Raw genomic sequence first — 11,890 nt, forward strand, 5'->3', positions numbered from 1 at the left:
TTACTAAAGCTATCTACTGATTACATTATTTCTTGTTTTTCCTCTTACCAAAGCATCATCAAGTAGGGACTTCCCTGGCAATCCTGTGGTTAAGACTCCGTGCTAAAAAAAAAAAAAAAAAAAACTCCGTGCTTCCACTGTAGGGGGCATGAATTCAATTGGGGAACAAGGATCCTGCATGCTTATATGGTGTGGCCAAAAAATTATTTAAAATTTTTAAAAATTAATGAGTGAATATCTGCATATTAGTTAGGCTATGAATTTTATATAAATTCCTATAAAATATCTGCACTGAATCTTATATATAAATATTAATGAATATTATCAAATTAGCCTCCAAAATTTTTCTCAATTTCATGCAAATAGAAAAGACTTTCTTTTTTATTTCTGAATGCACTATACATTATTTAAACTATTTTGAAGGCATATTAAAACTTTAAAAATTAAATGCACATAAAAGTTTTGCTTTATATGTTTCAGTCCTTTTTCTTAATCTCTCGTTTCTAGTTCTGTTTTATTCTTATTTCAGTGCTATATTTTTCGTTTTTGTGCTTTTGTATATGAGTTACTTTTTATCTAAAACAACCTATCTTTGGTTTGTATTTCATTAATAATAAAATACTTATTTATATAGAAATTTATCATTTAGAAAAATATTTCACATTCGTTCTCTTATTTTTCTTTGGGTCGAATTTCTTTCCCTCAATGAAAGAGCATTCCTGAGTATATATATGAAGGAACTACTTACCACTTAGGTTTTTATGTGTTCACTGATAATACTAAGCTAGCCCTGTAAGGAAATGGATTTCAGGATTTAGCTTACATCCAGAAAATAATATTTTTTCCTGCATAAGCCTGTAAAATAAATAGTCACCTCATAGCTTCTTTGGACAAGGAAATGGCAACCCACTCCAGTATTCTTGTCTGGAGAATCCCATGGATGGAGGAGCCTGGTGGGCTACAGTCCACGGGGTCACAAAGAGTCGGACACGGCTGAGCGACTTCACTTCACTTCATAGCTTCTTATTACTTTTCCTTGAAAAGTAAAATCACTTGGAGTACTTATAATAAGTTCCAGCTTATTTTTAGTCATTCTTTATGTTACATAATTGGAAAAACCCCTTGATAATGTTCAGAGCTCTGCCTCAGCTTATACAGTTATTAGTTAGGGCAATATTCATTCATTCATTGGAAAAAAGGTATAATTCAGTTATTTAATTATGGCTTCATGTTCTTATTCAATGAGTATTTTTGTTACAATAAAAGGCAACAACTATAGGGTAAAATAGATAGTTTAAACTGTGAATTTCATATATATATATGTTGTCTGTAATTTACATTCTAGAAACATTCAAAACTCTCACTTAGATGTGAATAAACTGCTGCTGCTGCTAAGTCGCTTCAGTCGTGTCTGACTCTGTGCAACCCTGTAGACTGCCTACCCAAAGGGAATGCACTTTAAGCTGTTTGGGGCTATATGGGTGATACCTTTACGTTCTCTTTAATACATTCAGTACCCCTGAAACCAGATCTCCTGTGCAAAAATAAATAAATAAATAAAAAATAAAGAGGCAATGGAATTTGCCAAAAATGTGTGTTCACTAAGATGGAAGTTAATTAGTACTCAATACTTTTGTAAAATTTGTGAAATTCTTTTTACAAGTCATATATTTTTAGCATATACAGAGTTGGATTTCAGAACTTTGATATCTCTGTTTTAGGTCAAACTGAATGAACGAATCATAGCCACTTCGCAAGGACTCCTTATCCGCTCTGTTCAGGATTCTGACCAAGGACTGTATCACTGCATTGCAACAGAAAACAGCTTCAAGCAGACCATAGCCAAAATCAACTTTAAAGTTTTAGATTCTGAAATGGTGGCAGTTGTTACAGACAAATGGTCTCCGTGGACCTGGGCCAGCTCTGTAAGGGCTTTACCCTTCCATCCGAAGGACATCATGGGGGCTTTCAGCCACTCAGAAATGCAGATGATTAATCAGTACTGCAAAGACACTCGGCAGCAGCATCAACAGGGAGAAGAATCTCAGAAGATGAGAGGGGACTACGGCAAGTTAAAGGCTCTCATCAATAGCCGGAAAAGTAGAAATAGGAGGAATCAGCTGCCAGAGTCATAATGTTGTTTTAAATGGGGCTTATGCTTCCATTAATAAAGGTCTGTCTTCAGTGATCAGATTTTTAGCAAAGAATCTTGTGCTTTACCCATGGGAAATTCCTGAAGAAGGTGGTTACTCACTGAGAAAGGTGAATGTTACATGAACTGAAATGAGTATGCATTTTCTTGTATGATATTGACAACCCTAGACATGTCATGGTCCTCATGGTGCATAGAAAGATTTAACTTAACCTAGATTTTATTTATATCTTTATGTACCTTTTCTTCAAAATCAATATGGCGTCTATGAAACTAGAATTCTTACATCCCTTAATTGAATGAGGGCTATAACCTGTGATCTTCCATCCTTGCTTTAAGGATTTAGATTTCTAATTGACAGTCATCTGTATACAAAAACAAATGCCAAGTTCACAATTTTTACATAGTAAAAGTGAAATAAATGCATGTAACAGAGTCAAAAAGAAACGTAGAATTAAAAACAAAGACAAGGAAGAGGGAACCTAAAAGTTGCATAAAACACTAGCAATTCACTAAAAGATAATATGGAGTTTATATGCATCCACTGAAATATAGTATTAGTTATTTTTATGATGGCAAAAATTTTCAGTTGCTGATATCCGTCACTGATCTCTGTTCCCTTGTTTCAGGAAGATCAAAGGAACCCTCACCATTAATATCTGACTGCAGTTATGTCAGTGAAGCTTTTAAGTTTATATTGTTATATAGTCATCTTCCAAACAAAAGCACTTTCCTTTTTGGAAGATATTTAAGTTATTTTAGACTCAGAGAATATAATCTTGCACAGTTTAATCGATTAATATGTTTATTCTAATTTTCTAGTTTGCATGGCAAGTTAAAAAATATAAGAAGAAAAATTTTTTGAAATACCAAACTTGTATATGAGGTCTAAAACCATCAAAATGGGAGAAAAAAGAAAAACAAGGTTAAAAAAGCAATTTTATTGACAGAAGTTTATTAAAAATATTACTAATTTTTAACTTCAGTAATGAATTTCATTGATTAACTTACATTTGTTTACCAACCTCAGATACCATATTGAATTTTAAGTCACCAATTCTTTTTTTTAATGCTCTTTTGTATGTGCTGGAGAGATGCTTATCTTATGGAGAAGTGAAAAAATTTCTAATTTGAACAAAAATAGACATACTTTATTTTAAAAGAATGTTGGTACATCATATTCACTGGTATATAAATACAAATGTGGTAAGTCTGTGATGAATAAAATAACCATCTTCTTATTATATACTTGGATCCTGTGTTTAGAGTAATTTAATATTTTTTTTATTCCAAATACCAATTTGATGGGAGAAGTATAAAATTTTCTTCGTTATCTTCATATTTCTTTTAAAAATACAACTTTTGTTGTTTTGTTTTATATTTAACAATTTCCATGTTTCCAGGTGCAAAGAGAAATTATGTAATATACCTAATCAAAATGTAATACAAAAGTTTTATTTGTAGTTAACAATCCATAAAGAAAGTAATCAAGATAAATATATTACTTTTCTAAGCACTACAGTATAAAATGTCAAGAACTAAGATCATTGTCAAAATGAATCTAATCACTTATCAGAATCTAAGAATATGAGTTATTATTTAAATGGTAAATTATGATATTACAAGGGGAGGCCTCAATGGAGCAAAATTAGCAGTAACAAACACAGCATAAATAATGTTTCTTCAAAAATAGAGGTATTAATAAAAGCTATTGTTCCAAATGTGTATATGATTCTAAAGAAGTTTGTTATACAAATAGTTCTTTATTTCCACTCTACACGCACAAATAGAAATGTGTATAAAGCTGAAACCATATTCTGTGTTCATGCTCAATCTATTCTATGTACAGAGTTAAAAGTAAAATTGTTTTAGACTCAGAGGATAAAGTAAATTATACAGGTCCCCTTGCTTCATGTAAACGCAAACTGATAGACAATAAGGGTGTTTAGTTTTATAACATTATTTGTGCTATTTAATGCCTTCTGCTTTAAACATTATTACATTGTATATACTTTTATCACTTTACTTTTAAAATTATAGAGACCCTTCTTGAACAAAACTGCCAAATGTAAAGAAAATTTTCTTCCTCAGAAATATTGTTAACACATACTAAATGTTGGTGGTTGATTGGTTGATTTTATTTTGTGTAGTTTGACAATTCAATGACTTGATATGTTTTTCATTTGTATTGTACATAAAATTTCCTAGAAATGCACTTTTTTTCAAAGTGTAGGTTTGTGACTAGATTTTAGCATGATGAAACTGTCATTACAGTGAATGTTCACTCTGTAAGGAAATGTAGTTAGCACAGTAATATTTAATTGGATATTGAAGAAATCATGTGCCTGGCAAAATAAAACATATTGAATTCCCCAAAGATGTCTTTAATTTTCCTTTGAAATGTTGAGTTTATAATTTCTTGTTGATATGATAGAATCTGCTGACTCTTACAATTGTTCTTATTTTCCCCATTTATTTGTTTATTTGTGTGTGTGTGAAAGTAATGCATCTGGATATTTCAAAATTCAAAATTTCTGGTAAGATATACTTGAAAACTTTCCTTGTACCTCTGTCTCTCGTTCATGTAAGTCCTGCCCCAGAAGCAGCCAGTATTGTCAGTTTTTGTGTTTTTTCCATGATACATTATACACGGCAAGCAGATTCGTATTTGTTTTCTCTTTAAGAGAAGTTTTATATCCACTCCCGTCTGTGGAAAGTTATTCAGACTTGTGTCTACAGTTGAGGGGAAAAAAAAGTATAGTTTATAAATGCTTGGGTTTGGAGCCAGACTGCTAGAATTTGAAGTTTTATCATGGGAAAATTGCCGAATCTCTTTCGTCCTCTGCCCAAATTAATACTCGTAAAGTGCTGGGGCAGAACTTGTATAATAAGTATTCAATAAATATCTTAATATTTTATTTATTTTGAAAGTACCCTATTGCTGCAATAGGAAGTAATATTTTAGTTGTGTCCTTTGACAAGTTAAATGCCAATGGTCTAGGCTGGGGAGCCTGCAGTCAGTAGATCAGATGACACCTTACCAGGGTAAGACTTTATATGAGCCTTTATAAAAGTGAGGGGAAGGAAGCCACAGGGAAAAGAACAACTATAAATAAAGTAATCTCCACAAATCTTTCAACCTGATGATTTTGAACTACTCCCTAATTGCTTCATTTCTCAGTATCTTGCTTATATTTGAATGTAAAATTAATTTAAAAAAATTATTGCATTGCTTATAAATTTAGTATTTTTCTGATGCTTTATATTTCATACCCAAGTTTAAAAAAAAAAAATAAGAGGATCACCATTTCCTGTATTTACTCTTCTGGTTAAAAAAAGAGACACATCACGGCTTTGTTTTGCAGCACAGTCAAGTCCATTGAAAGCTTTAATCTAGACAAGTAAATAAACAGACTAAGTAAAATGGTCACTTAACCAGTGGCATTGAGAATTTCTTTGAATTTTATGCATGGTAACAAAACTCTGGAAGACTATTGTGAAAAACAACTTCCGTATAAGTGTTCATCCCCCTGTCATTTTATCCAATCACCTTTTGCATGGGAATACAAGCCCCTCTGCAAAGTTGAAACCAATTGCAGCAAATTTTGTGTATGTGCCATTCAGTGAACTTCATTGTCAATGAATTGTTTTTCCCAGTGGGCCTCTGGTATATACTTCAGTTTTTATAATTTCATAACTTTACTTTCTTGGTGCACAGATACTGAGAATTGGAAGAACTAGCTCCAAAATAAGAAAATGCCATCTTCACTCTACTGACTAATGCATTTGTCCGTTTATCTCATAACACAATACTTTCCACCCAAGTTGAATTGTGTATTTCTCAGAGCTATTATATTGCCATGCTTGAGTGTTACTTAGATAAAGTGCTATTGAAGAATGAGATTATAGCAAACACATTAAAACTCTTCATTCTGTGTAAGGTTACCTCTCAAACCTCAAGTGCAAAAGTGGGGTGAATTATATTCCTTAAGTGATTTTTTTCCTCTGAATTATTTATATAAAAATGTCATCCAAACGTTTTATGAAATCAAAAGCATAATGACTTCTGCATGGCCAAATGGATATGTGATGGAATTATTATAAAAATCAAAGCCATTCCTATTGTTTCTCTGAATATTTTTCAATATACATACAGTCTTTGGCTCATAAGGGGGTACAATAAGATGAAAGTAATTTCCTACTTTCTTAGATTTTTTCAAAATATCATTTTTACAATTCTATGTAGGAAAAGAAATTATAACCCCTTGTTTTATTATTTCCCCCTTTACTCATGTATGTGGGTTGAGGGGTGGAAAGGGTATGATTTATAATCAACTTCCCATCTCTGCATATTGTAGCTCATCAAAGAACTTAGGACCTTCATAGTACCTTTGAGTTGAGAATTCACAGTTGTAAGCTGTGGTTTGATGTTGAGAGTCAGCTTGACTCATGAATAGGAAAAGCAACCATTGGAAACAAAATCACTGAGGAGGTACTACCCAAGCCACATCTGCCTGAGACACTCACTGAATTCCCAGTGATATTTGTACAGGTGCAGATGTATGTGTGTTGTATCCACAGATTATGCACATCGAGATCCACGAACCAGCTATATTCAGTTTTTTAATATTTCAAAATGAATCTCATTTCTGCTTCAAGTTACCATTCCAACTCCTCCACTAAAAATGATATAGCCTGGGAATGTTATGTCTTCCTTGATGAATTGCTGCTTTCTCTAAAATTGGAATTATAGTAATACCTTTCACATTCTATAGTTGTGAGAATTAAATGAGTTAATACATGAGAAATTCTTATGGTCTGACACATAGTAAAAGCTCAAAAAGTGTATGCTATTATTTTTTTCTATCAGCAGAGCAAAACTATTTTAAGTATTTGAACTTTTGTCCCTCTTTTACCTCAGGTTATATCTAAATGGTTTAACTGATATTTGATGTAATTTATCTATGTTAGCATCTGTGGTGGCAGCATTTTTCTTTTCTTTTTTAAAATTTTTATGGGAGTATAGTTTTTTTTTTAACAATGTTGTATTAGTTTCTGGTATACAGCAAGGTGAACCAGCTCTATGTATACACGTATCCCCTCTTTTTTAGATATCTTTCCCCTTTAGGTCACCATGGGGCTCTGAGTAGAGTTCCCTGTGCTATACAGTAGGTTCTCATTAGTTACCTATTTTACACATAGTAGAGTATATGTGTCAACTGCAGTCTCCCAATTCATCCCATCCTCTTCTTCCCACCTTAAGTTTGTATCCATAAGTATCCATAAAGTTGTTCTCTATATCTGTCTCTATTTCTGCTTTGCAAATAAGTTCATATGCATCATTTTTGTAGATTTCAATATTATACATTTAAGCAATATTTTGAATATAATATTGTAATATAAATAATACTATAGATTTGTGTTTCTCTTTCAGACTTACTTCACTCTTTATGAAAGTCTCTAGGTCTATCCAGGCTTCCCTGGTGGCTCAGCTGACAAGGAATCCACCTGCAATGCAGGAGACCTGGGTTCAATCCCTGGGTTGAGAAGATCCCCCTGGGAAAGGGAAAGGCTACCCAGTCCCGTATTCTGGCCTGGAGAGTTCCATGGACTGTATAGTCCATGTGGTTGCAGAGTCGGAGATGACTGAGCAACTTTCACTTTCTAAGTCTATCCACATCTCTGCAAATGGTACTGTTTTGTTCCTTTTAAAAATGTGGAACACTTCATGAATTTGCATGTCATTTTCTATTGAACTTTTGCCAACAGTTATAGCTGTCCCCCGCTTTGTCTCTTGCTGCTGAGACTGTCCTTTCAGAGCAGGTGAGCTTTCCACTACATCCAAACACACAGAGAAATAGGAATTTTTAGCTCTTGTACTATTCTGGGAGAGGAGCCAAAGTCCACTCACACTAAAACCACTAGGAACTGTGTATATGTGTGTGTTACTTTCCCTTACAGGATATTGTTCCTTCTTAGGACACAAACCTAGATGTGAGGTAGAAATACAGAACCCATAGCTCTGTTTGCTCACCATCTCTTCCCCTCAGCTCACCTTTCATTGCCGTGACCACTGACAACAAAGATGAGTCATTAAATATCTCCCATGAGCTTGACGAGGAGATTTCACCCTTTGACACCCAAGTACCCTCTAACAGAAGTTTGAAAAGCTATGTAGCCCAGAGTACATTTCTACATTTACATCTCAATTGTTATTTTAAGTAGCTGAAAGGATATGATTTCCAGTAAGATATGAATTTTGACATTTTTAAATGAAAGTTATATTACTTTTATTATTGTCTAAAATGACTAAAATCCAAACATAGAATTTGGTACCCACCATTTTATTTTTAAATCATAACAAGCTCTTAACAGTCAGAAATTTTAAATGATTCATATTTCTCCATATTCATATTTCTATTCTATTTGCTTCACACAATTTTATGCTTCTATAACAAGGTTTATATTTTCAAAACTATTAATTACTGTTATCTACATCTTATTTAAAGTATCACATTACACTATGACTCTCAGTAATAATATTTTTCTTTTAGATTAAGTTAAAATTATAAACTGCCAAATTCGATCAAAGAACACAAACCTACTCCAAATTTTGAAAATCACTAAACATAAAAATCGCTAAAAAAATCTTGAATGAAGATATATATGAGATGAATGTAGCAGCCTTTTCTTTCTGAATCATGTCTGAATTCATATTGGCAAAGAAGGCAAGCTATGTGCTAGGCAACTCACAGCACCAACAGTTATAGTACCATGAAACTATCACAATTATATCCTCTTAAAGATAACCATTTACTGAGCATTTTTCTGGGAGAATTCCTATGAGCATAGAGGTGCACACTATACATAATTATCTGCTTTATTCATAGGATCTGCTGAAGGTATTAGTCTGTTTTATAAACTGGCAAAACTGAGAATCTAGTGCGTTTAATTACTTGCCTTGAGTTAAATAACTTTCTAAAGAACACAATGTACGAAGTATAAAGAGTTTAGATCCAAACTTAAAGTATCTTCCATGTCTCATTACCTAGAGTCTCACAAAGAAGTCTCTCCACTACAAAAACAATCATATACAGCAGCCTTCATAGTATATAACTCATAGGACACTAGGTAACGCTGAGCCCCAGCCATGGAGTCAGAATGCCTAGATTAGATATTCTAACTTACTACTACCTAACTTTACAGGTCTGAGATCATTATGATAATACCAATCTCAAGAGAAAGTCAAGATCAAGATACTTCATGTAAAGTGCTCAAAACTGACTTGATGTACAGTGAATGCCAGGTAGTATTAACTATTTACTACTATGTTTTGATACTGGCAATATCATTTATTAATTCTTTCACCAAATATTTATTGAGCACTTAAGTGTATGTCTGGCAGTATTTTAGGCTTTGAAGGTATCAGTCAGTTCAGAGGCTCAGTCATGTCTGACTCTGCGACACCATGGATTTGGCACGCCAGGCTTCCCTGTCCATCACCAACTCCCAGAGCTTGCTCAAACTCATGTCCATCCAGTGGATGATGCCACCCAACCATCTCATCCTCTGTCGTCCCCTTGTCCTCCTGCCTTCAATATTTCCCAGCATGAGGGTCTTTTCCAATGAGTCAGTTCTTCACATCAGGTGGCCAAAGTATTGGAGTTTCAGCTTCAGCATCAGTCCTTCCAATGAATATTCAGGAAGGATTTCCTTTAGGATGGACTGGTTGGATCTCCTTGCAGTCCAAGGGACTCTCAAGAATTTTCTCCAACACTACAGTTCAAAAGCATCAATTATTCAGCACTCAGCTTTCTTTATCAGAGAAGGCAATGGCACCCCACTCCAGTACTCTTGCCTGGAGAATCCCAGGGACAGGGGAGCCTGGTGGGCTGCCGTCTATGGGGTCGCACAGAGTTGGACACAACTGAAGCATCTTAGCAGCAGCAGCAGCAGCAGCTTTCTTTATAGTTCAACTCTCACATCCATACATGACCACTGGAAAAACCATAGCTTTAACTAGACAGATCTTTGTTGGCAAAGTAATGTCTCTGCTTTTTAATATGCTGTCTAGGTTGGTCATAACTTTTCTTCCAAGGAACGTCTTTTAATTTCATGGCTGCAATCACCATCTGCAGTGATTTTGGAGCCCCCCAAAATAAAGTCTCTTACTGTTGCCATTGTTTCTGCATCTATTTGCCATGAAGTGATGGGACTGGATGCTATGATCTTAGTTTTTTGAATGTTGAGCTTTAAGCCAACTTGTTCACTCTCCTCTTTCACTTTCAAGAGGCTCTTTAGTTCTTCTTTGCTTTCTGCCATAAGTGTGGCGTCATCTGAGGTTATTGATATTTCTCCCAGCAATCTTGATTCCAGCTTGTGCTTCATCCAACCCAGCATTTCCCATGATATACTCTGCATATAAGTTAAATAAGCAGGGTGACAATATACAACCTTGACATACTCCTTTCCCAATTTGGAACCAGTCTGTTGACAAAGCAACATCCTGGCTGTTGTGAAATTTACTTCCTGGATGGAAAAGACAAAACAGACACACAAATAATTATGTAAAACTTAGGCTGAGAGTTCTATGAAGGAAATTAAAGGTGAAAAAATCATGCAAAGATCAGGGGAAAGGAATAAGTCCAGCTGAGCAATAAGCCAGTAAAAGCTCTAGGGCAAAAACAATTCTGGCAGATTTGAGGAAGACAATAAAACCCGAGTGGCTTGGTCCAAGTGAAAGAAGAGGAGTCAAGTACTAGACTGTATCCCAAAGGCAGAGAAACCAAGTCACATGGGGCCTGATGACCACGGGGAGAAGTTTAGGTTTGATTAGAAGAAATACAAAAGTCAAAAAAAAAAAGAAATACAAAAGTCATGAAGGCAAGATGTTACATGAGTGATTTACATTCAATACAAAACATCTCTGGCTGTATTTCAGAGGACTTTTGAAAGCGAGGAATGCAAACAGATTTAAATATTGACTTTCATTCAAAGAGATGTATAAACAACTGGTCATAATTCCTCCTGGAGTGTACTTTTGAAAAAGAAGACAGGGGTGATATGAGACAGTATTCATGCCCTGAGGTTGAGGAAGAATTGTTGGGATGGTATGTCTCAAAATGGAAAAAGAGACACTGAAAGATGTCAAAGGTGGCTTATAGAGAGCCGTACAGTTGGTCCTGGAGCTAGAAAATGCAGAAAACTGTCAGAAAGAGGGATTTATTACTCAGTAATACCCAGAAGAGGAAGTGGCTTAGGTTTCAATACTCAGAAATAAAACAGTCATGGATAAAAATCCAAGAGCCATTAACGACAATGTTGTGTGAATGTTTTAAGACCAGCCGGGGTCACATGGTCAGTGTCTGTAAATAGCAGAAGATGCAAACAACCTTTATGCATGAGAGTCCACAATAAATAACTTTCCTGAAGATATAGTGCAACATGACTGAGAGACCAACAGTTTGTAAAGACCAGCTGCCTTAATAACCCAGTTACTTAATACTGATTTTATTTACCGGGCAAGTGATACAGTTTCATCCCGCATTTAGAAACAACCTGTCTAAGTAAGAGAGGACTGTTTCGAGAATGGAGTGTGTGGTAAAATATTCTTTTTCAGAAGGATGAAATTACAATGTAATTTATGTAGATACTCAAATCTTTAATTAAGTTACTGAGGTCAGCATTGAAGCAATGATTCTGGAAATGTTACAGCTCCTCATAATTGACCCTTCCCCA

General features: G+C 34.5%; 1 protein-coding gene across 1 annotated transcript in view; it reads left to right on the top strand.

Moving 5' to 3' along the window:
• Positions 1–4,529, top strand: part of SEMA3C (semaphorin 3C) — a 204,603-nt gene extending 200,074 nt beyond the window's left edge. Inside the window, exon 18 of the mRNA XM_043462920.1 lies at positions 1,722–4,529. Coding sequence (XP_043318855.1) covers positions 1,722–2,135 — 414 coding nt within the window. The 3' untranslated portion in view covers positions 2,136–4,529. The remainder of the gene's footprint in view (positions 1–1,721) is intronic.
• The last annotated feature ends 7,361 nt before the right edge of the window (positions 4,530–11,890 follow it).

This window comes from Cervus canadensis, chromosome 3 (genome assembly GCF_019320065.1).
Source record: "Cervus canadensis isolate Bull #8, Minnesota chromosome 3, ASM1932006v1, whole genome shotgun sequence".
NCBI classification, from domain to species: Eukaryota; Metazoa; Chordata; class Mammalia; order Artiodactyla; family Cervidae; genus Cervus; species Cervus canadensis.